This window comes from Salmo trutta, chromosome 4 (assembly GCF_901001165.1).
Source record: "Salmo trutta chromosome 4, fSalTru1.1, whole genome shotgun sequence".
NCBI lineage: Eukaryota > Metazoa > Chordata > Actinopteri > Salmoniformes > Salmonidae > Salmo > Salmo trutta.
The window spans coordinates 3210856-3234563 of NC_042960.1; the positions used below are offsets into that span (position 1 = coordinate 3210856).

Genomic DNA, 23708 nt, shown 5'->3' on the forward strand with positions numbered 1-23708 from the left:
TCGTGTGTGTAACCAACCTTTATTTTGAAAAGCAAACTTTTTTATTTTGAAGAAAGATCCAGGAAGTAGCGGAACAAAAACAACAACAAAAATTGTGTTCAATGCTCTATGGAGTGAACTGTATAGTCTGAAGACGTTGACTTTACACTGCAATGCAAATTACTATAACATAAGTGTTTAACATAAACATAGTGCTAAGGACATGTCCGATACCGTCGCATTTCATGCTCAGCTAGCCTCCATCGTCGAGGTGTTGGCGAATGCAGCCGTTGCCGAAATCTGCAAACTTGTAGATGACGGCCATGCTGCCTTACGTTTGGAAATTTCCCATAGCCAGAAAGAAATCGAGAACTTGCGGAGGAAGCTGCTTTTGACAAAATGTCAGACTTCTCGACGGGGCACAGAAAGATTCGGAGCCCTGCGACGCACAGTTCACAAGCACGTGGACACTAATCATGTTGCCCGGGGAAGAGGGAGCTTTGTAGGGAAATCGACAGGCAGACTTGGCTATTGTAGGTTTTTCACATTATATAAACACGTTCAAAAATGATTGCTAATGTAGAATCTATAACGTTTATGAGGGTTTCTCTTGTTTGGTGCAGTGAGGAATCGTTTTGACGACATTGAAGGGGGCAACTTTATGCAGGATGTCACTACCTGGAAAGACGCAGGACGCACAACGACAGACCATAATGGGGGCATGCAGGTCAGTTGTCATAGACACGGTCAAATGTATTATTGTTTAATCGTATTTCAAGTGCTGTTGTGGATATGTTATTAATAAAATGTTTCGGATGAATACAAAACACAGATGGCAGATATGCAAGAGGAAACTCATGTCAAAATGGAGAACCTTGACAACAGTACAACAGAAGGTAATTTTTGTTGTTGCAACTAATCCAATCTATGCAATTTACATGTTATGTTAAGTAAAGCTGTCCATGTTTATTGCAGTATTTGATAAACTTCTTAGTAATTACCCATAACTAATAAATAAGGCAAAGAAGAATCAGTCTCCACTACAGGAAGCTGATGCTGTGCTTTATGTTGACCCATTTCAGAGATTGTCCAAATGGTCAGTGAGAGCAGTGAGAAGATCATTATGGCAGAACCAGGTTCTTCATCATCTACTGAAACCACAGACCTTCTGGACCAGCAGGGCAACAGACACAGAGCTCCAGACACTTCACTCAATATAGAACCTGAAAACCAGACGTTTCAGCATCCAGAATCACAATACAGCAGAGCAAGACAGACCCATCAGGTTGCAGAGTGTGTGACCTGGGAAACTGACCATCAACCCATAGCATACAGCCTGTCCCAATGGACAGAGAACCAGGAGACTGACAACCAAACGGTGAATGCTCCTCACAATGCAGGGCCAGACTCCAAGAGGCTGTCTGAACATCCAGAGAAGAGAGGGGTGTCTGGTAACTCTGGGGTCTGCATGTCTGCATCGGGCTCTCTGGACTGGCTGCCTGATGTGGTGCTGGTGGACTCAGTTCCCATTAAAGTGGAGGCAGATATGAGTTCAGAATGGAGCATAACTGACCAAGAGGCGACATCTGGAGAGGTCTGTTCAGACAGCAGGCAGCTTGTGGACAACAGAGGAAGAGGGAGAATGGAGTCTGGACAGACAAAGTGTCCCTCTGACACTCAACATGCAGAGCAAGGGAGAACTGTAGGACCAAGGTCCAAGTTTCCAGATTTCAATGGACTGTCCACCCGAAACAGCTTTTCATCCCCAAGGGTTACCCTCCACCAGGTTCCCCAAAGAGGGAAGCAAGCCCCCTTCCCGAATTTCAACAGAGGCTCCACTTCTTCATCAAAAGGCATAGAAAAGCAGCCGCAACAGTTAACATCTCACTCCAGCAAGAGATATCTCCGGTGCAGCCTCTGCGGAAAGCCCTTCCCCCAGGCGTACCTAAGCAGGCACATGCGGGTCCATACGGGGGAGAAACCTTATGGCTGCAGCCACTGCACCAAGCGCTTCTCCCACAGCCATCAGCTGAAGAGGCATGAGAGGGTGCACACCGGAGAGAAACCGTTTCAATGTGTCTACTGCGGGAAGTGCTTCACCCAGTCCTGCCACATGAAGAAGCACCTCCTCGTCCACACTGGCGGCAGGCCACAGGACGTTGTACTGCCCTGAGTGTTCCAGGCTAAAGCTCAGACTAGATACAGATCTAGGATCAGCTTCCTCTCCCCCAATTCTAACTTTGACCATTTAGTGAATTTTTTTTCTTCTTTAAACTGACTCAGCATCTAAGGGCAACTTCACACTACTCCTCCCAGTGTAATGATAGGCAGGGCCAGGAGTTTTTCCTCACCACGTGACCAGGCCAGGGAAAATCTCCTGGCCCTAGTTGTAAATGGAATGTCTCAACACTACTGTGGTTTATGTATGAATACTGGGTCCATGTGTTTTTTCACTTTGAATGGTTTCCTCATTGAACGCTTCCCTCTGTGTGTAGTGGTCGTGTTTTCAGTTCAACTGGCTTGATGATTGGTCCAGCGTGGATTGATAATCTATAAGTTATTACAGGTGAAGATTTTAAACGTATTTTAGTCAGTTAGCAGACGCTTTTATCCATAGCGACTTACAAGAGCAATTAGGGTTAAGTGCTGTGCTCAAGGGCACGTCGACAGATTTTTCAGCTTGTCGGCTAGGTGATTCCAACCTGCGACCTTTAAGTTATTGGCTCAACACTCTTAACCGCTAGACTACATCCTTATGAATTTGTATTTGTGCAGTGGGGAACCAAAGTACAATAATTAAGACTAAATTTCCATTGACCTGTCAATAAGACGGATACCCTATGAGACTGATACTATGTAGATAAATTTCATATCAATGTGAACAGAATTCCGGAAGCACTGGACAGGTGCCTGGGCGAGCAAGGCCTGTTGGTGGTTGAGAGTTTGTTGCTCGTCTCTGTTCGTACTTGGACGCAGGGATGAGGAGGAGGAAGGCGCAGGGTTCCCAGACGCCAGCTCACTCCATGCCCTGGAAACGGACCTGGCGACCCAGCAGTTGCAAAGAGAGAGAGTGCTGACTGGAATGGTAAGCTGTCAATGTTTGTCTTTTTATACAGGTTTCAATATGGTTGGATTTGTAGAGTTCGATAAAGCCATCTTGATACCCCTCTACCCTTCCCATCATATTCTGCCTAGGAAAACACTTTTCTATTAACAGTTGCTATGAGATTTTGAGTCCCATAATTAGAATCCATAGAATGGTCCTTTGGAGGAAGGATTTTATGGATATATTTGACATTTATATCCTAAAGCGTAATTAATTGAAGTTTGAATATTTGTGATATTTTGGCCTTACCCAGAACTCCTTTTTAAGACTCCATGTTTCAGTTGTAGGTGCTACAAAGCAACATTTAGTGTCATATACAACTTTACCACTTGCTCTGTATTTTGATTAGTATTTTGATTGCAATAACACATTTCTTGCATTAATTTATGAATATTTACAAATATGATTATTGAAATTATAACTTTTTTAAAATTAGGCTTTAAATTTTTTTTTAAAAACATAATATACTTTTCAGGCAATTCAAAGTTCTGCTAGCTTTAAAGTTATGGCTTCTTTTAGAGATACTTTGGCATAGTAAACAATGTAACCAATCACAGCCCTCCTTTTAAGTGTCATTGCACATCCTGCAAATCAACAGCAGAGGTGAATATTTTGAATCCATTTTCACATTCACTCTGTTGGTTATGCTTAAAAATGTGTTTATTACTCTAAAGGTAGCAGAGATTCCACTCTGTATCTTTGATATGCCCATAGTGTATTATGTTCAACAATATATTGACAAATTTGCCAAATCAAAAGTGGGATATTTTCACTTCATGTTGATGTTTTTCTATATTCAGAAATGTATGTAAGAAATGTCATTGAAATCAAAATACATATGACAAGCAAGCAGTTTAGCTTCAAATGACACCATATATTGGCATGTAGCACATACAGATAAAACAATATGGAGTCTTACAGGCGTCCTGGGTAATGTCAAATTCGAACTATAGTTAGTTATTTCTCAATTATGCTTTAAGACACTGTTAAATATATATATATATATATATATATATATATATATATATATTAACACACACACACACTCACTCAGCAAAAAAAAGAAACGTCCTCTCACTGTCAACTGCATTTTCAGCAATCTTAACATGTGTAAATATTTGTATGAACATAACAACATTCAACAACTGAGACATAAACTGAACAAGTTCCACAGACATGTGACTAACAGAAATTGAATAATGTGTCCCTGAACAAAGGGGGGTCAAAATCAAAAGTAGCCGTCAGTATCTGGTGTGGCCACCAGCTGCATTAAGCACTGCAGTACATCTCCTCATGGACTGCACCAGATTTGCTAGTTCTTGCTGTGAGATGTTACCCCGCTCTTCCACCAAGGCACCTGCAAGTTCCTGGACATTTCTGGGGGGAATGGCCCTAGCCATCACCCTCTGATCCAACAGGTCCCAGACGTGCTCAATAGGATTGAGATCCGGGCTCTTCGCTGGCCATGGCAGAACACTGACATTCCTGTCTTGCAGGAAATCACGCACAGAACGGGCAGTATGGCTGGTGGCATTGTCATGCTGGAGGGTCATGTCAGGATGAGCCTGCAGTAAGGGTACCACATGAGGGAAGAGGATGTCTTCCCTGTAATGCACAGCGTTGAGATTGCCTGCAATGACAACAAGCTCAGTCCGATGATGCTGTGACACACCGCCCCAGACCATGACGGACCCTCCAAATCGACCTCCAAATCGAACCTCCAAATTGATCCTGCTCCAGAGTACAGGCCTCGATGTAACGCTCATTCCTTCGACGATAAACGCGAAACCGACCATCACCCCTGGTCAGACAAAACCGCGACTCGTTAGTGAAGAGCACTTTTTGCCAGTCCTGTCTGGTCCAGCGACGATGGGTTTGTACCCATAGGCAACGTTGTTGCCGGTGATGTCTGGTGAGGACCTGCCTTACAACAGGCCTACAAGCCCTCAGTCCAGCCTATTGCGGACAGTCTGACCACTGATGGAGGGATTGTGCATTCCTGGTGTAACTCGGGCAGTTGTTGTTGCCATCCTGTACCTGTTCCGCAGGTGTGATGTTCGGATGTACCGATCCTGTGCAGGTGTTACACGTGGTCTGCCAATGCGTGGACGATCAGCTGTCCATCCTCTCCCTGTAGAGCTGTCTTAGGCATCTCACAGTACGGACATTGCAATTTATTGCCTTGGCCAAATCTGCAGTCCTCATGCCTCCTTGCAGCATGCCTAAGGTACGTTCACGCAGTTGAGCAGGGACCCTGGATATCTTTCTTTTGGTGTTTTTCAGAGTCAGTAGAAAGGCCTTTTTAGTGTCCTAAGTTTTCATAACTGTGACCTTAATTGCCTACCGTCTGTAAGCTGGTTGTGTCTTAACGACCGTTCCACAGGTGCATGTTCATTAATTGTTTATGGTTCATTGAACAAGCATGGGAAACAGTGTTAAACACTTTACAATGAAGGTCTGTGAAGTTATTTGGATTTTTATGAATTATCTTTGAAAGACAGGGTCCTGAAAAAGGGACGTTTCATTTTTTGCTGAGTTTATTTATATATATATATATATAATCTCAATCAACAATCCTTCCTATAATGGACCCTTCTATGGATTAAATTGAGTGAAAATAAAACTTTTTCAAGTTTCATGAGGAATCACCCATAAATGTCTTCTATAGTTTGACTTAGTAGTATAGTTTGACCTACTTAGTGCCTTTCCTGTCTTCTGTTCAACGACAAACACGTAATCGATATAGGCAACTAAAACACTAAAAGCACAGTTGCTTGCAGCTTCCTCTCGAGTCATTGGTATGGATCTTCTGGGATATGTTGTGTGTAGAGGGGAATTTAGGCAACTGGAACCTGTCTCTGGTCTGCAAAACCTTCAATACAATGCTGAGAAATTACATTTTCAGGAAGTACTCCACAGGCAAGGTTAGTATCGATAATTCCTTAAATCTGAAAAAGCCTATGGGATACAGGCACATTTTTAAAAATTCATTCATTCAATATCATGGAGTGCTCTGAGGACAGTTTCATGAACCATGTTTCCCCCAAAAATCATTCCAGATAAAGGAACGTCTTGAATCTCATTCTGTGATTGGTTGTTACGGTCTTACAAACATCATTATATGTCAACACTGTGTGCAAACACCTCAAAGTGTCTGTGTCCCATAGACTTAAGATTCTTTACTTGTTAATTCGTATTCCATGTATTCCGTTCTGGTTTGTCTGACAATCTGTTCTGTTCTGTGTTTCGTTTCCAGAGATCTGATCCTGAACCCCAGTAGTTACTGAAAGGAGAAGCCAGTACATTTTGGTTACAGGTTACTGTGAAGGACAATATAAACCATTATATGCTTGCTGCGCTTCTTACACCTCTATTACTAATAAAACGTTTATTTATAATGTTCTCGTTTATTGTAAAAACAAAAAGCTACATGTTATTTAGGTGTTTACCTATTACTCAAGACTATCAAAAATCCCTTTGGCTATTTATATACAGTACCAGTCAAAAGTTTGGACACACCTACTCATTCCCGAGTGGGCTCCAGAGTGACGCAGCGGTCTTAGGCACTGTGTCTCAGTGCTTGAGGTGTCACTACAGACTGGTTCGATTCCAGGCTGTCTCACAACCGGCCGTGATTGGGAGTCCCATAGGGCGGCTCACAATTGGCCCAGCGTAGTCTGGGTAAGGGTTTGGCCAGGGTAGGCTGTCATTGTAAATAAGAATTTGTTTTTAACTGACTTGCCTAGTTAAATAAAGGTTAAAAAAAATACTTCGAAAGTTTCTTCAAGTGCAGTCGCAAAAACCATCCATCAAGCGCTATGATGAAACTGGCTCTCATGACGACCACCACAGGAATGGAAGACTCAGAGTTACCTCTGCTACAGAGGATAAGTTCATTAGAGTTAACTGAACCTCAGATTGCAGCCCAAATAAATGCTGCACAGAGTAAAAAAAGGAACAAGACCCATCTCAACATCAACTGTTCAGAGGAGACTGAATCAGGCCTTCATGGTCGAATTGCTGCAAAGAAACCACTACTAAAAGACACCAATGAGAAGAAGAGACTTGCTTGGGCCAAGAAACACGAGCATTGGACATTAGACTGGGGGGAAGTCTGTGCTTTGCTCTGATGAGTCCAAATGTGAGATTTTTTGTGAGACGCAAAGTAGGTGAACGGATGATCGCCGCATGTGGTTCCCACTGTGAAGCATGGAGAAGGAAGTGTGATGGTGTGGGGGTGCTTTGCTGGTGACACTGTCAGTGATTTATTTAGAATTCAAGGCACACTTAACCAGCATGGCTACCACAGCATTCTGCAGCGATACGCCATCCCATCTGGTTTGCGCTTAGTGGGACTATCATTTGTTTTTCAACAGGACAATGACCCAACACACCTCCAGGCTATGTAAGGGCTATTTGACGATAGCGATGGAGTGCTGCATCAGATGACCTGGCCTCCACAACCCAATTTGAGATGGTTTGGGATGAGTTGGACCTCAGAGTGAAGGAAAAGCAGCCAACAAGTGCTCCGCATATGTGGGAACTCCTTCAGGACGGTTGGAAAAGCATTCCTCAAGAAGCTGGTTAAGAGAATGCTGAAGAGTGCAAAGCTGTCAAGGCAAAGGGTGGCTACTTTAAAGAATGTAAAATTCAAAAGGCACTCGCACATCTGAGCAAACTTTTTGCAGGTGCATGGTAACAGTTGAACAAGATGAATGAAAAAGGAAACCGCACACTGCTCTTGATAGTATCACTGATCTTTAATAAGCTTACGTGTCAGCCTCACGGCCTTCCTCAGAGCTTTTGTGAATTTTTTAAAAATAGCACCCTTATGTAGACCTACTTTTAAGAATGTAAAATCTAAAATATATTTTTATTTGTTAAATACTTTTTTTTGGTTACTACATGATTCCATATGTGTTATTTCATAGTTTTGATGTCTTCACTATTATTCTACAATTTAGAAAATCGTAAAAATAAAGAAAAACCCTGGAATGAGTAGATGGGTCCAAACTATTGACTGGTACTGTATTGTATATTACATTTAAAAAATATATTTTGCTACTGTTACATTGTTTAGAATTGGAGTGCATTCTCATTGCGTGCTTCAATTAACCCGTAGCCTACTCTTTGATTTACTACGTTTTAACTTGTGGAACTTATTCGTTTTAGGTTGTATGCCTATTCTGTTTTTGTGTACTTGAACTAAATAGTAAAGTAATCATTTTTGGAGGACAAAGTGTGTGTTTGATTTAATTCACTACTTCAATGAAAGTCAAAGAAGGCTGATTTAAAAATGTTTTAATATTCCTTTCAGTAGCAGCTACAATATGATACAGCAACAGGTAGAAATGTTGGAACTGACGTAAGTCGTGTGTAACCAACCTTTATTTTGAAAAACGATCCAGGAAGTAGGTGACATCTTGTTTCCGGAACAAGAAGAGTTGTGTGAAGAAGAGTACGGTTTATGTTGGAAACCGTGAAGTCTAAAGACGTTGACTGAACAATGCAATGCAAATTACTATAACATAAGCGTTTAACATAGAACCAAGGATATGTCCGATACTGTAGCCTTTCATGCTCAGCTAGCCTCCATCATTGAGGTTTTGGCGAATGCAGCCGTTGCCGAAATCTGCAAACTTGTAGATGACGGCCATGCTGCCTTACGTTTGGAAATTTCACATAGTCAGAAAGAAATCGATAACCTGCGGAGGAAGCTGCTTTTGACAAAATTCCAGAATTCTCGACGGAGCGCAGAGAAATTGGGAGTCCTGCGACGCACAGTTCACCGACGCGTGGACACCGATAATTTCACCCGGGCAAGGGCAAGAGAGAGCTTCGTAAAAAAGCCAACAGACAGACTTGAATATTGTAGGTTTTAACTTTATTTCAAAACGTTACATTTAATGGGTCGTGTGAAATATATAACGTTTGAGCGTTGTTCTTTTCTGGTGCAGTGCAGAATTGTTTTGCCGACAGTGAAGGGAGCAACTTTACGCAGAATGTAGCCAACTGGAGAGACTCAGGACGCACAGCAACAGACCAGGATTGGGGCATGCAGGTCAGTTGTCATAGACATGGTAAAATGTATTTTATTTATTTTCTCATTTTTCAAATGGTGTTGGGAATATTTTTCTAATAAAATGTTCCTGATGAATACAAAACACAGATTGCAGATATGCAAGAGGCACCTCTTATCAAAATGGAGAACCATGGCACCAGCAGAACAGAAGGTATTTTTGTTAAAATTATAGAATCTATGCAATTTACACTTTGTTGCTTGACTAATCCTTCAATGTTTATTGCAGTATTTTATTAACTTCTTAGTCATAACCCATAACTAATAAGGAAAAGAAGAATCAGTCTCCACTAAAGGTCGCTGATGTTGTTCCCCATTTCAGAGATTGTCCAAATGGTCAGTGAGAGCAGTGAGAAGATCATTGTGGCAGAACCAGGTTCTTCGTCATCTACTGAAACCACAGACCTGGACCAGCAGGGCAGCCGAGACAGAGCTCCAGACACCTCAATCGATATAGAACCTGAAAACCAGAAGTTCCAGCGTCCAGCGTCACAATACAACAGAGCAAGACAGGACCATCAGGTTGCTGAGTGTGTGACCTGGGAAACTGACCATCAACCCATAGAATACAGCCTGTCCCAATGGACAGAGAACCAAGAGACTGACAACCGAACTGTGAATGCTCCTCACAATGCCGGGCCAGACTCCAAGAGGCTTTCAGGACATCCAGAGAGGAGAGGGGTGCCTGGTAACTCTGGGGTCTGCATGTCTGCTTTGGGCTCTCTGGACTGGCTGCCTGATGTGGTGATGGTGGACACGGTTCCTATTAAAGTGGAGGCAGATATGAGTTCAGAATGGAGCATAACTGGTCAAGAGGCAACATCTGGAGAGGTCTGTTCAGACAGCAGGCAGCTTGTGGACAACAGAGGAAGAGGGGGAATGGAGTCTGGACAGACAAAGTGTCCCACTGACACTCAACATGCAGAACAAGGGAGAACTGTAGGATCAAGGTCCAAGTTGCCAGATTTCAACAGACTGTCCACCCAAAACAGATTTTCATCCCCAAGGGTTACCCTCCACCAGGTTCCCCAAAGAGGGAAGCCAGCCCACTTCCCGAATTTCAACAGAGGCTCCACTTCTTCACCGAAAGGCATAGAAAAGCAGCCGCAACAGCTAACGCCTTGCACGCCCAAGAGTCAGCTCCGGTGCGGCCTCTGCGGAAAGCCCTTCCACCAGCCGGCGCACCTGCGGAGTCACATGCGGGTCCATACAGGGGAGAAACCGTACGGCTGCAGCCACTGCACCAAGCGCTTCTCCCACAGCCACCAGCTGAAGATGCATGAGAGGGTGCACACCGGAGAGAAACCGTTTCAATGTGTCTACTGCGGGAAGTCCTTCACCCAGTCCGGCAACATGAAGAAGCACCTCCTCGTCCACACTGGCGGCAGGCCACATGACATTGTGCTGCCCTGAGTGTTCCAGGGTGAAGTTTCCCCTAGGTACAGATCTAGAATCAGCTTCCTCTCCCACAATCTTAACCTTTACCATTAGTATTAAGAAATGCAAAACTGACCCAACATCAGTGTCTAGGGGCAATTTAACACTACTGTACCCAGCGTAATGAAATGCAGGGCCAGTAGTTTTTCCGCAGAACGTGACCAGACCGGGGGAAAACTCGTGGTCCTAGTTGTAAGGGGAATGGCTCCACACTCGTGGGTTTTCATATGAAAACTGAGTCAATGCGTTTTTAACAGTTTGATTGGTTTCCACATTGAATGGTTCCGGTGTGTAGTGGTTGTGTTTTCAGTTTACTGGCATGATGCTTGGTCCAGAGTGGATAGATAATGTATAAGTTATGAAGAAGACTCGATCCTGAGCTAGCCTGACGACTCACACTAAATGATTCAGCTGCTCTGTCGTTCACTACATACTTTATAGTCTGAGACTGCCATCATTGAAGTCATTTGTGGTGATGAGGGGCACTATGGGTGTTGTACAAAATAAAGTAATCCGTGATTGGATCGTCTCTAACCAATTAAGAGTGTCCATGCCAATGACGAATTTTCAAACCATAGCTTTAATCATGCGTTTTCTGACTCTGGCCCAACCCAATCGGTTTCTGGACCAATCAGAAGGCCCTGAATGTGTTCCGTTCAATGAAGGGTCGGTGAGGTACTCCGATCTGGACTCATTGCGCTCAAGAAACTGACGTCCGAGGGAGTGGCGTAGGGTTTGGCCAGAGCAAAGAGTCTTGGTAGCTAGGAAAATCCTGAGCCCCAGTAGTATCTGAAAGTAGAATCCAGTACATTGTGGTTACTGTGAATGACGACATAAACCATTGTATTCTTGCTGTATGATTGCTGCACTGCATACACCCCTATTACCAATGTAATTATTAGTGCGGTTTGCGAAGCACGAGACCCCACTTTAAATCTTCGTCATACTTTATATTATTGTTATTTGGAACGCTACTCCTCTTACACCGTTTAAGCTAGAAACGCCATTCAAACTTTAAACATGCAGAGCGGTCAGGACCAATGTGCTTGCATACAACTTTTTATAGCTTTTGTACTTTTTAAACTACTGAGCTTTTTGTCCCTTATTTACTTTCATAGTTTTTATTCAACATTGTAAAGGTCCTATAGTGGCATCATCAACTCCCAGACTTCCAACGTCCATTCACGGTGAACAATTAAACTTTTGACACATCTGCAATTTTGACCACTTTTCCAGCACTTTAGATAAAAACTTAGACGGTATGACATTGAGGTCTACTTCTCTGGTATATAAATCTGGAATCAGAACATAATTATCTACTACCAATCAAAAGTTACAGCTGTTTGTCTGAGTTTAGAGTGACGAAAAGCAGCTAAGGTCAGCTAACAGCTCTCATGTCTCGTCGTTGAGAAGCCCAAACGAAGCCGTTGCTGTGGATACCAATGCATTTCAATGGCAAAAAAAGTGGCATATACTAGAATGGTAACATTCTTTTAATAATCTACATTTACAGTATCTCCTCTTTCACCATTTTTTAAATGATCAACTCCAAACCAACATTGATATGTTCAGACAAATCCTACTTAGATTGCTTGTCAAAAGATTTGATACTATATATACACACAAATTGGTAGAAATGAACATAGGTTTGAATGAGAACCATAGGAATACAGAGGTAGCTTTTCAAAATGGTCTTGCTACATGACCAACTTTAAAGCATTCAGGTTATCCTACCTTCACTCGTTAAGATCTTTATCAACTACAGATTTGCATAAAATAACTGCACCGTTCAAGCTGGAGACACCAAACCAGCTTTCACATGTTCAGGCTATCCTAAATTCCAATTATTGAACTTATATCAACTACAAATATATAAATTAGCATATCAATCAAAAGTTACAGCTCTTTGTCGGAGTTTAGTGACCAAAAGTAGCTAACCAACGTCAGCTCTCTCATGTCTCATTGAGCCGACTAAACGGAGCCAATGCTATAGATACTCACGAGATCAGCTATTGATACTAACAGGAAGTTACTGTGTTAAGCAACGGGCGCTGGTAGGGCCTGAACGTCACCGGCATGGGTAGGGCTCGGCCTAAAATGTCATGCCTTTCTGCTTTTCTTTTCATTCAAACTTCTGACCACTTTCCCAACAGAAACTTAGTGTATGACATCGTCCTCTACGTCACTGCTATTCAAGCTGAAATGGTGATCACTGTTAGCCTAAATAGTTTATTTATTAGATACAACTACAGCTAGCTATCAGTAGGTCTACATACAAACCTATTATACATAGTTCAACTACCACTAAAATACTTTTAAAGAGCTGTCATCACTAGATGTATCATCATATTTCCTTCCCCAAATAATAGCCTACATGTTTCTAATTCCTTATGAGTTCCTCCCTTCCACCACAACAGCAAGTCTTCATATTCAGAAAGCAAAAAAGTTGCAGAACCATGATTTATTTTCTCTCGTTTTATGACAGACCACAACCAGAAACAAGCATGTTAGCAAAGCTTGAATTAATGAATGGATATGCAGCAGGGAAAACGACAGGGCATCTGACTAATGTAAGTCGCTCTGGATAAGAGCGTCTGCTAAATGACTTAAATGTAAATGTAAATGTAAAGATGCACTGCATATTGCCAACAAGACAAGTCCAAAATAATATTTGAGTTTCTGACTTTGAACAGCAGACTTGTGAGTTTCCTACTACAATCTACTGTTTGATCATTATATCATCATTCAACAAAAATCAACTTGATTTACACTGAATGTTTTACGAAAGTAAATCATGCATTTATTTATCTGAAATCCGAGCATGAATGGTTGAGTTGCTTTGCTTTCCTATGAGTGTTGTCCACATGATCCAGCCTTTTATTACCATCGTCTGACAGAAGATAGCTTTGTCTTTCTTCTTCCAGTTTTCACACTCAACTACTGTAGTTGACATTTTTGTGATCTAACTGCCCCACAATCCAAAGAAACAAGGTTTATATAGTAGTCTATCAACGTAATCAGACCAATTGTTTTACTACATTTTAATTGTACTATTTGCTTTAAATAGTAAAGTGAAACTATAACTTCTTCCACTACCACAAAAATACTTTAAAAGCTAAAGCAAGCCCCACAATATTACTTCATGTAAAGTTACCATCAAGTTAGCAGTGGTTTTGTATTTAGTGTAATTTATTCGAAAATCAAATCTCCTAAATGTTATTTACACTGAAAAAATATATGAACGCAACAATTTATAATATTTTACTGAGTTACAGTTCATATAACTGCATTTATTCACAGTCAACTGGAATAAATGCTTTAGGACCTAATCTATGGGTTTCACAGCTGGGAATACAGATATACATCTGTGGGTAACATACCTTAAAAAAAATTACAAATAAAATTCTGGGATCTTTTTATTTCAGCTCATGAAACATGGGACCAACGCTTTACGTGTAGCATTTATATTTTTGTTCAGTGTAGTTGTTTACCCATTACTCAGGACTGTCTGAAATCCCATTGGTTATTTATTCATTCTATATTCAGATATTTAAATCCTTCTACTGTTACATTGTTCAGAGTTAGAGTGCTTTCTCAGTGTGGTGCTTCAGTTCGTTTTGAGACTACTAACCCTTAGCCTTCTCTTTGATTTACTTATTTTTAACTGAAGGAATACATTTATTCCTTTTAAATTCAGGCTGTATGCACATTCTGTATTTTTGTACTTAATCATTATTTTTGGAGGTCAGTATTTTTTTTGATTCACTTAATTGAAAGTCAATGAAGGCTGATAAAACAACATTTGATTCCTTTCAGTAGCGGCTACAATAGGATACAGCAGAAGGTGGCAATGTTGGAAGTTCGAACCAACATATATCGTGTGTGTAACCAACATTTTATTTTGAAAAGCCAACCCTTATTCTAAACAAAGATCCAGGAAGTAGCGTAAGAAAAACAAACGAGATGTGTGTGAGGTATACGGTATATGGTGTGAACCGTGTAGTCTCAAGACGTTAACTGAATACTCTAATGCAAATTACTTTAACATAAAGGACATGTACGATACTGTCGTCTTTCATGCTCAGCTGGCCTCCATCATTGAGGTTTTGGCGAATGCAGCCTTTGCCGAAATCTGCAAACTTGTAGATGATGGCCATGCTGCCTTACGTTTGGAAATTTCACATAGCCAGAAAGAAATTGATAACCTGCGGAGGAAGCTGCTTTTGACAAAATACCAGAATTCTCGACGGAGCGCAGAGAAATTCGGAGCCCTGCGACGCACAGTTCACAGGCGCGTGGACAGCGGTCATATTGGTCGGGGAAGAGGGAGCTTCGTTGGAAAGTCAACAGGCAGAGTTGGATATTGTAGTTTTTTTTTTAACCTAATGTAAACACTTTAAAAATAATTGGTAATGTATAATATATAACGGTTATGAAGGGTTCTCTTTTCTGGTGCAGTGGGAAATCGCCTTTCCGACAGTGACGGAGGCAACTTTATGCAGGATGTCACCAACTGGAGAGACGCAGGACTCACAGGGATAGAGGATGGGTGCATGCAGGTCAGTTGACATAGACACGGTAAAATGTATAATTTATGTTTGCATATTTCAAGTGGTGGTGGGATTTTTATTTTGCCCACATTTTACCAGGTAAATTGAATACGTTTTCATTTACAGCAAGGACCTGGGGAATAGTTACAAGGGAGAGGAGGGGGAATGAATGAGCCAATTGTAAACTGGGGATGATTAGGTGGCCATGATGGTATGAGGGCCAGATTGGGAATTTAGCCAGGACACCGGGGTTAACACCACCACTCTTACAATAAGTGCCATGAGATCTTTAATGACCACAGAGAGTCAGGACACCCGTTTAACGTCCCATCCGAAAATGTGTTGGGTGGCGGAATGTCCCTAATCATTGTTTTCTCATATTTAAAATGGTGTTGGGAATATTTTTCTAATAAAATGTTTCTGATGAATACAAAACACAGACGGCAGATATGCAAGAGACACCTCTTATCAAAATGGAGAACTTTCACACCAGCAGAACAGAAGGTATTTTATTAAATCTATCCAATTTACACTTTGTTGAGTAAAGCCTTTATTGCAGTGTTTGATAAACTTCTTAGTCATAAGCCATAACTAATAAATAAGGCAAAGAAGAATCGGTCTCCACTACAGGAAGCTGATGCTGTGTCCCATTTCAGAGATTGTCCAACCGGTCAGTGAGAGCAGTGAGAAGATCATTGTGCCAGAACCAGGTTCTTCATCTACTGAAACCACAGACCTTCTGGACCAGCAGGGCAACAGACACAGAGCTCCAGACACTTCACTCAATATAGAACCTGAAAACCAGACGTTTCAGCATCCAGCATCACAATACAGCAGAGCGAGACAGACCCATCAGGTTGCGGAGTGTGTGACCTGGGAAACTGACCATCAACCCATAGCATACAGCCTGTCTCAATGGACAGAGAACCAGGAGACTGACAACCGAACTGTGAATGCTCCTCACAATGCAGGGCCAGACTCCAAGAGGCTGTCTGAACATCCAGAGAGGAGAGGGGTGTCTGGTAACTCTGGGGTCTGCATGTCTGCTTTGGGCTCTCTGGACTGGCTGCCTGATGTGGTGATGGTGGACACGGTTCCTATTAAAGTGGAGGCAGATATGAGTTCAGAATGGAGCATAACTGGCCAAGAGGCGACATCTGGAGAGGTCTGTTCAGACAGCAGGCAGCTTGTGGACAACAGAGGAAGAGGGGGAATGGAGTCTGGGCAGACAAAGTGTCCCACTGACACTGAAAACACAGAGCAAGGGACAACTGTAGGATCAATGTCCAAGATGCCAGATTTCAACAGACTGTCCTCCCTAAACAGCTTTTCATCCCCAAGGGTTACCCTCCACCAGGTTCCCCAAAGAGGGACACCAGCCCACTTCCCAAATTTCAACAGAGGCTCCACTTCTTCATCAAAAGGCATAGAAAAGCAGCCGCAACAGCAAACGTCTCACTCCACCAAGAGTCAGCTCCGGTGCAGCCTCTGTGGAAAGCCCTTCCCCCAGCCGGCGCACCTGCGGAGGCACATGCGGGTCCATACGGGGGAGAAACCGTACGGCTGCAGCCACTGCACCAAGCGCTTCTCCCACAGCCACCAGCTGAAGATGCATGAGAGGGTGCACACCGGAGAGAAACCGTTTCAATGTGTCTACTGCGGGAAGTCCTTCACCCAGTCCGGCAACATGAAGAAGCACCTCCTCGTCCACACTGGTGGCAGGCCACAGGACGTTGGGCTGCCCTAAGTGGAGTTTTTCTACACCACGTGACCAGACCAGGGAAAAACTGGTCTTCCCCCATAGTTTCTATTCCCTCTTGTCTAATTCTTCTTCCACCCTTGTTGTAAGGGGAATGGCGCCACACTACTGTGGTTTTCATATGAACACTGGGTCCATGTGTTTTTAACAGTTTGGATAGATACCACATTGAACGCTACCCTCTGTGTGTAGTGGTTGTTTTCAGTTCAGCTGACCTTGATGCTTGGTCCAGAGTGGACTGATAATGTATATTATTAAAGGTGAAGATTTTAAACATCACATTTTAGTCAGTTAGCAGAAGCTCTTATCCATAGCGACTTACAAGAGTTAAGTACTTTGCTCAAGGCACATTAACAGATTTTACAGCTTGGTTGGCTTCGCAATTCAAACCTGTGACTTTTCGGTTACTGGCTCAACGCTCTTAACCGCTAGGCTACCTGCTGCTAGGCTACCTGCTGCTAGGCTACCTGCTGCTAGGCTACCTGCTGCTAGGCTACCTGCTGCTAGGCTACCTGCTGCTAGGCTACCTGCTGCTAGGCTACCTGCTGCTAGGCTACCTGCTGCTAGGCTACCTGCTGCTAGGCTACCTGCTGCTAGGCTACCTGCTGCTAGGCTACCTGCTGCTAGGCTACATCCTTATGAATTTGTTACCAATAGTATTTATATCAAAGAGCAGTTAAGAGTTCAGGAAGCACTGGACAGGTGCCTAGGAGAGCGAGGTCTGTTGGTGGTCGAAAGCTCGTTGCTCGTTTCTGTTTTTACTTGGACGAACAGAGCCGGGGAGGAGGTAGGCGCAGGGTTCCCAGATGCCCGCACACTCCTGGGTCTGGAAACGGACCTGGCGACCCAGCAGTTGCAGAGAGAGAGAGAGTGCTGACTGGAATGGTAAGCTGTCAATGGTTGTGATACAGGGTTTAATAAAGCCATATTGATACCCTTCTACCCTTCCCATCATATTCTGCCTAGGAAAACCCTTTTCTATTTACAGTTGCAATGAGTTTTTGAGTCCCCGAATTAGAATAGAATTAGAACCCATTCAATCAGAATTCTCTCTGGTTTATTCATTTCCATTCTGACTGTTTTGAGTAGGCAAGACAGGTTAGGATGTGCACCAGCTTTGTAGACCCAAGCTACTCACTCACCTCTCATTTATTCCCAGAATTCCCACAGCTACCATGGTCTGTGGAAACTTCATCTCCTGGAGGTAAGTACAGTACCTCTAGATTTATCTCACATAGAATCAGAAAATTACTTTCCTTCTTTCCTAATATCAGCATTTGAAACCACTCACTTTGTTTTGGATTCTCCATACATGATTCTACTGAAAATAATGTTTAGATGACCATTCATTTAATACATATACTTATATAAGGATGATTCCTCACGAAACTAGAACTTATTTTATTTTCATGAAATGCAATCCATAGAATGGTCCTTTGGAGGAAGGATTGTTGGGATATATTTGACATTTATCTTAAAGCATAATTGACAAGTAATTAATTGAAGTTGGAATATTTGTTGCTATGTTGTTGTCTTAGGTCTCTTATGTTGTGTTGTCTCTTGTCGTGATGTGTTTTTTTCCTATATTTATGTGTTATATAAAACATTTTTTTTATCCAAGCCCACGCCCCTGCACAAAGTCTTTTGCCTTTTGTTGGCAGTCATTGTGAATAAGAATTTGTTCTTAACTGACTTGCCCAGTTAAATAAAATAAATACAAAAAATTGTGACATTTTGGCCTTACCCAGGCTTCCTTTTAATAGTAAATATTTCAGTAGATGCTACAAAGCAACATTTGCTGTCATATTCAACTTTACTGCTTGCTCTGTAATATGAGTAGTATTTTGATTGCAATAACACATTTCTTACATTCTTTTTACGCGCTTCAGCACTCGGCGGTCCTGTTCTGTGAGCTTGTGAGGCCTACCACTTCGCAGCCGTTGTTAATCACTTCGCAAAAATGCTGTTGAGCAGGGCAGATATGTGATGAACTGACTTGTTGGAAAGGTGCCACATTGAAAGTCACTGAGCTCTTCAGTAAGGGCATTCTAATGCAACTGTTGCTATGGAGTTTGCATGGGGTGTTGGCAATTGTATACAACGGGTGTGGCTGAAATAGCCAAATCCAATAATTTGAAGCTGTCCACATACCTTTGTGTATATATAGTGTATTATTTCCCGTGTTTATAGCCTAAAGGCCTGGGGGGTTGTGTAATTCAAATAAAACCAGAGGGGAAGAGGCGAACGTTAGGCGAATTTGTAAAACATGACATTTGCAAGATGCGGATTACCAAAACAGAGCACGCTTCTTTCTGCCTTCTGCTTCTCTCGTTCACGCTGGCCTGCCTACTGTCTCTTCGCTAATGCTGCTAATGTGTGTTCAGTCTTTGGTCTGTTGCGTGTAGAATATCCTAGCCAATTCATGGCACCGATTTCTATGGTCAGCCTTGCGGGCACAAGGTAGTCTACACAATTTTTTTTGGTCTCATATGAAATTATAGTAGGCTTCCGGTAGCCTGTATCGATTACGCTTTTCAGACATAATGGAATGTGGCCCCTTCAAATCTCGTCGTCTACTGCATGTTTGTTTCTCTGTCTGTTAGGGTACGTATTACACTACGGTTTTTAAAATACCGTCACGAAACTTTATCTGGTGATATGAACGGTATTTTATTTGTCTGTAAAGGAATGCCACTATGTCGCTTCTGAAGCAGGATTAAAATTCATCACTATGCAACCAGAACTATCAATCAAATAATTGCTGCCTGCGCGCAGTCCACTCTCCTAAAAAAATGACTAACGTTTGTTAAATACCGTGATTTACCGAGACATTTTGTAGAAATAAAACGCATCTAGCTACCATACCATTTAAAAAAAAAAACAAAAAACTGATCAATCAGCGATGTTTATTGTTGTCTGGGGAAAAAATACAGTACGTTTTACACCGGAGCAGAATTATACTGGCTGAAAAGATACAGACCTGATGCGCCACTTTTTTTTGTTGTTGTCTGAAAAGTTATCAGTTGTAGCTATCTGTAGCTGCCTGTCATACATAGTTAATAGGACCATTATTCTGCATTGTAAATTAACGTGTTATTTTATCATTTTGTTCTTCTCGTTTAAACGGAAAAACTATATATAAATGGGCGTTTAAACATTAAGCAAAATTGTCCATTTGTCACATCCCTAATTGAAAGTATACTATTTTTTTATTGGGCTTCTTATTTTTACAAATATTGCCAAACATACTTTACAGGCAAATCAAAGTTGTGGTAGTTTTACTTTATGTCCCATTTTATACGGATAAATTGGCAATGTAACCAATCACAGCCCTCCTTTTACTTCTATCATTGCACATCCTGCAAATCACTAGCAGAGGGTGACCATTTTGAATCCAATTTCACATTCACTCTCTTGGAAATCCTTAAAAATGTAATCATAAAAGCAGCAGAGATCCCACTCGATCTTTGGTATGCACCGACAAATTACATAATATGGAGTCTTGCAGGAGTCCTGGGTAAGCAAAAGATCACATATTCCAACAATTCATTTTTTTTAAATTTTATTATTTAAGATGCATGTCAAATATATGTCAACAATACTTCCTCCAAAGAACCCTTCTATGGATTAAATTGAGTGAAAATCCCCCAAATAATAATTTTGTGAGGAATTGCCCATAAATGTTTGACATGTAGCCTACCTAGTGACTGCCTATCCTCTTTTTATATATTTATATATAAAACACAACTGCTTTAGGGACCAACGACAAACACTTAATCGATATAGGCGACTAAAACACTGAAAGCATTGAATTGATTCACTTGCTTGCAGCTTCTTCTGGAGTCACTGGTGTGGATCTTCCGGAATGTGTTGCGTGTGGATGGGAAGACAGGCTACTGGAACCTATCTCTGGTCTGCAGAACCTTACACGCCATCTTGACAAATAAAAAAATTAGGACGTACTCCACAGGGAAGGTTCGTAACCACGATGACATACAGTGCCTTGGAAGGTATTCAGACCCCTATAGACTTTTTCTACATTTTGTTAGGTTACAGCCTTGTTCTAAAATTGATTAAATATAAAAATGTCCTCCGCAATCTACACACAATACCCCATAATAACAAAGCAAATAACAGGTTTTTACAAATGTTTGCTAATATAATCAAAATAAAAAACAAGTATTCAGTCCCTTTGCTATGAGACTTGAAATTGAGCTCAGGTGCTTCTTGTTGCCATTGATCATCCTTGAGATGTTTCTACTACTTGATTGGAGTCCGCCTGTGGTAAATTCAATTGATTGGACATGATTTGGAAAGGCACACACCTGTCTATATAAAGGTCCCACAGTTGACAGTGCATGTTAGAGCAAAAACCAAGCCATGAAGTCGAAGGAATTGTCCGTAGATCTCAGAGACAGGATTGTGTCGAGGCACAGATCTGGGGAAGGTTACCAAAATGTTTCTGCAGCATTGAAGGTCACCAAGAACACAGTGGCCTCCATCATTCTTAAATGGAAAAAGTTTGGAACCACCAAGACTCTTCGTAGAGCTGACCGCCAGGCCAAAATGAGCAATCGGGGGAGAAGGGCCTTGGTCAGGGAGGTGACCAAGAACCCAATGGTCACTCTAACAGAGCTCTACAGTTCCTCTGTGGAGATGGGAGAACCTTCCAGAAGGACAACCATCTCTGCAGCACTCCACCAATCAGGCCTTTATGGTAGAGTGGCCAGACGGAAGCTACTCCTCAGTAAAAGGCACATGACAGCCCACTTGGAGTTTGCCAAAAGGCACCGAAAGACTCTCAGACCATGAGAAACAAGATTCTCTGGTCTGATGAAACCAAGATTGAACTCTTTGGCCTGAATACCTAGTGTCACATTTGGAGGAAACCTGGAACCATCCTTACAGTGAAGCATTTTGGTGGCAGCATCATGCTGTGAGGATGTTTTTCAGCGGCAGGCACTGGGAGACTAGTCAGGATCGAGGCAAAGATGAACAGAGCAAAGTACACAGAGGTCCTTGATGAAAACCGGCTCCAGAGCGTTCAGAACCTCTGACTGAGGGCGAAGGTTCACCTTCCAATAGGATAATGACCGTAAGCACACAGCCAAGACAACGCAGGAGTGGCTTCAGGATAAATCTCTGAATGTCTTTGAGTGGCCCAGCCAGAGCCCGTTCTTGAACCCGATCGAACATCTCTGAAGAGACCTGAAAATAGCTGAGCAGCCACGCTCCCCATCCAACCTGACAGAGCTTGAGAGGATCTGCAGAGAAGAATGGGAGAAACTCCCCAAATACAGGTATGCCAAGCTTCTAGCGTCATACCCAAGAAGACTCGAGGCTGTAATCGCTGGTAAAGGTGTTCCAACAAAGTACTGAGTAAAGGGTCTGAATACTTATTTCAGTTTGTTTTTTATAAATTAGAAACGTTTCTAAAAACCTGTTTTGGTTTTGTCATTATGGGGTGTTGTGTGTAGATTGAGGGGGGGGGAAAAACCAAATAATCAATATTTGAATAAGGCTGTAACCTAACAAAGTGGAAAAAGTCAAGGGGTCTGAATACTTTCAGTCTAAAAAAAAGCCTATGGGATTCAGGCAATTGTTTTTCTTTCGTTTATTCAATGTCATGCAGTACTCTGAGGAGAATTTCATGAACCGTATGTTTCCCCCAAAATCTTAAATTCTTACAAACATCATTGTATGTCAAAACTGCACGCAGACACCTCAGTGTCTGTGTCCCATAGACCTAAGATTCTTTACTTGTGCATTCATATTCCATTCTGGTTTGTGTCTGACAGTCTGTTCTCTTCTGTGTTTCTTTTCCAGAGATCTGATCCTGAACCCCAGTAGTTACTGAAAGGAGAAGCCAGTACATTGTGGTTACAGGTTACTGTGAATGACGACATGAACCATTATATGCTCACTGCATTCTTGCTGTGCTACTTACACCCATATTACCAATGTTATTATTACAAATGTTTATTTTTATTTACAATGTTGTAATTTATTGTAAAAACAAAAGGCAATGTTGTTTACCTATTACTCAGGACAATAAGAAATCCCATTGGCTATTTAGCCCTTCTATATCCAGATATTTAAATCTTTCTACTGTTACATTGTTCAGAGTTAGAGTGCATTCTCTGTGTGGTGCTTCAGTTAGTTTGGAGACTACTAACCCTTAGCCTACTCTTCAATTGACTTTAAATTGAAGGAATGTATTTATTTCCTTTAAATTCAGGTTGTATGCTGATTCTGTATTTTTGTACTTGAACCAAATAGTAAAATAATCATATTTGGAGGACAAAGTGTTTGTTTTAATTCACTTAATTGAACGTCAAAAGGCAGATTTTTGTTTGTAACATTTGATTCCTTTCAGTCGCTACAATATGATACAGCAGCAGGTAGCAATGTTGGAACTAACATAAGTTGTGTGTGTAACCAATCTTTATGTTGAAATCTGACCTTTTATTTTGAAAAACGATCCACAAAGTAGAAGCCATTTTTTTGTTTCCAGAACAAAAATAAACAAAAAAGAGAACCTGTGAGAAGCTAGCCACAATAAGGATTAGCCACAATAGTGGAATTTACGGGTTGTCTTCAAAATAAAAGTTCCCAATTGACGGATTCAAACGGAATCATGCCTTGGGTGCGTATATGTAAATTCACTCTGGCTATCTACTCCGATTTCAGAGTACTCCCGTTCGAGTATGCCAGAGCAAAGAATAACTGAGTTTACTAACACACAACACTAGTTGAATATGACGGGTGTCAGTAAAGGTTGACATAAAACGTTATTCC

General features: G+C 41.8%; 2 protein-coding genes across 6 annotated transcripts; both read left to right on the plus strand.

Annotated features, from left to right (window-relative positions):
- The first annotated feature begins 32 nt into the window (after positions 1-32).
- On the plus strand, positions 33-23215 carry LOC115191664 (B-cell CLL/lymphoma 6 member B protein). Of its 2 annotated transcripts, XM_029749485.1 has the most exons (7): positions 33-512; positions 603-706; positions 812-875; positions 1062-3064; positions 18070-18114; positions 20742-20885; positions 22737-23215. In XM_029749485.1, exons 1-4 carry the CDS (start codon positions 203-205, stop codon positions 2150-2152), a joined length of 1569 nt encoding a protein of 522 aa, XP_029605345.1. In that variant the 5' UTR covers positions 33-202; the 3' UTR covers positions 2153-3064; positions 18070-18114; positions 20742-20885; positions 22737-23215. The 2 variants fall into 2 exon arrangements, with proteins under 2 accessions (XP_029605345.1, XP_029605346.1); XM_029749486.1 differs by lacking the exons at positions 18070-18114; positions 20742-20885; positions 22737-23215 and adding an exon at positions 6342-6483.
- LOC115191663 (zinc finger protein Xfin-like) lies at positions 8050-17189 on the plus strand. 4 transcript variants are annotated; one of them, XM_029749481.1, is made up of 5 exons: positions 8050-8956; positions 9043-9146; positions 9255-9318; positions 9487-10603; positions 15060-15146. In XM_029749481.1, exons 1-4 carry the CDS (start codon positions 8641-8643, stop codon positions 10575-10577), a joined length of 1575 nt encoding a protein of 524 aa, XP_029605341.1. In that variant the 5' UTR covers positions 8050-8640; the 3' UTR covers positions 10578-10603; positions 15060-15146. The 4 variants fall into 4 exon arrangements, with proteins under 4 accessions (XP_029605341.1, XP_029605343.1, XP_029605342.1 ...); XM_029749483.1 differs by lacking the exons at positions 8050-8956; positions 9043-9146; positions 9255-9318 and adding exons at positions 15592-15655; positions 15808-17189 and having other exon boundaries at positions 10465-10603; positions 15060-15160; XM_029749482.1 differs by lacking the exons at positions 8050-8956; positions 9043-9146; positions 9255-9318; positions 9487-10603 and adding exons at positions 14092-14966; positions 15592-15655; positions 15808-17189 and having other exon boundaries at positions 15060-15160.
- Positions 23216-23708: the final 493 nt, after the last annotated feature.

Bases quoted from the DNA above. Each gene is read 5' to 3' on its own strand.
- LOC115191664 (XM_029749485.1), top strand. From the start codon at position 203: ATGTCCGATACCGTCGCATTTCATGCTCAGCTAGCCTCCATCGTCGAG. The intron at 513-602 runs GTAGGTTTTTCA...TGTTTGGTGCAG, and splicing joins GACAGGCAGACTTGGCTATT to TGAGGAATCGTTTTGACGAC. The intron at 707-811 runs GTCAGTTGTCAT...TACAAAACACAG, and splicing joins ACCATAATGGGGGCATGCAG to ATGGCAGATATGCAAGAGGA.
- LOC115191663 (XM_029749481.1), top strand. From the start codon at position 8,641: ATGTCCGATACTGTAGCCTTTCATGCTCAGCTAGCCTCCATCATTGAG. The intron at 8,957-9,042 runs GTAGGTTTTAAC...TTTCTGGTGCAG, and splicing joins AACAGACAGACTTGAATATT to TGCAGAATTGTTTTGCCGAC. The intron at 9,147-9,254 runs GTCAGTTGTCAT...TACAAAACACAG, and splicing joins ACCAGGATTGGGGCATGCAG to ATTGCAGATATGCAAGAGGC.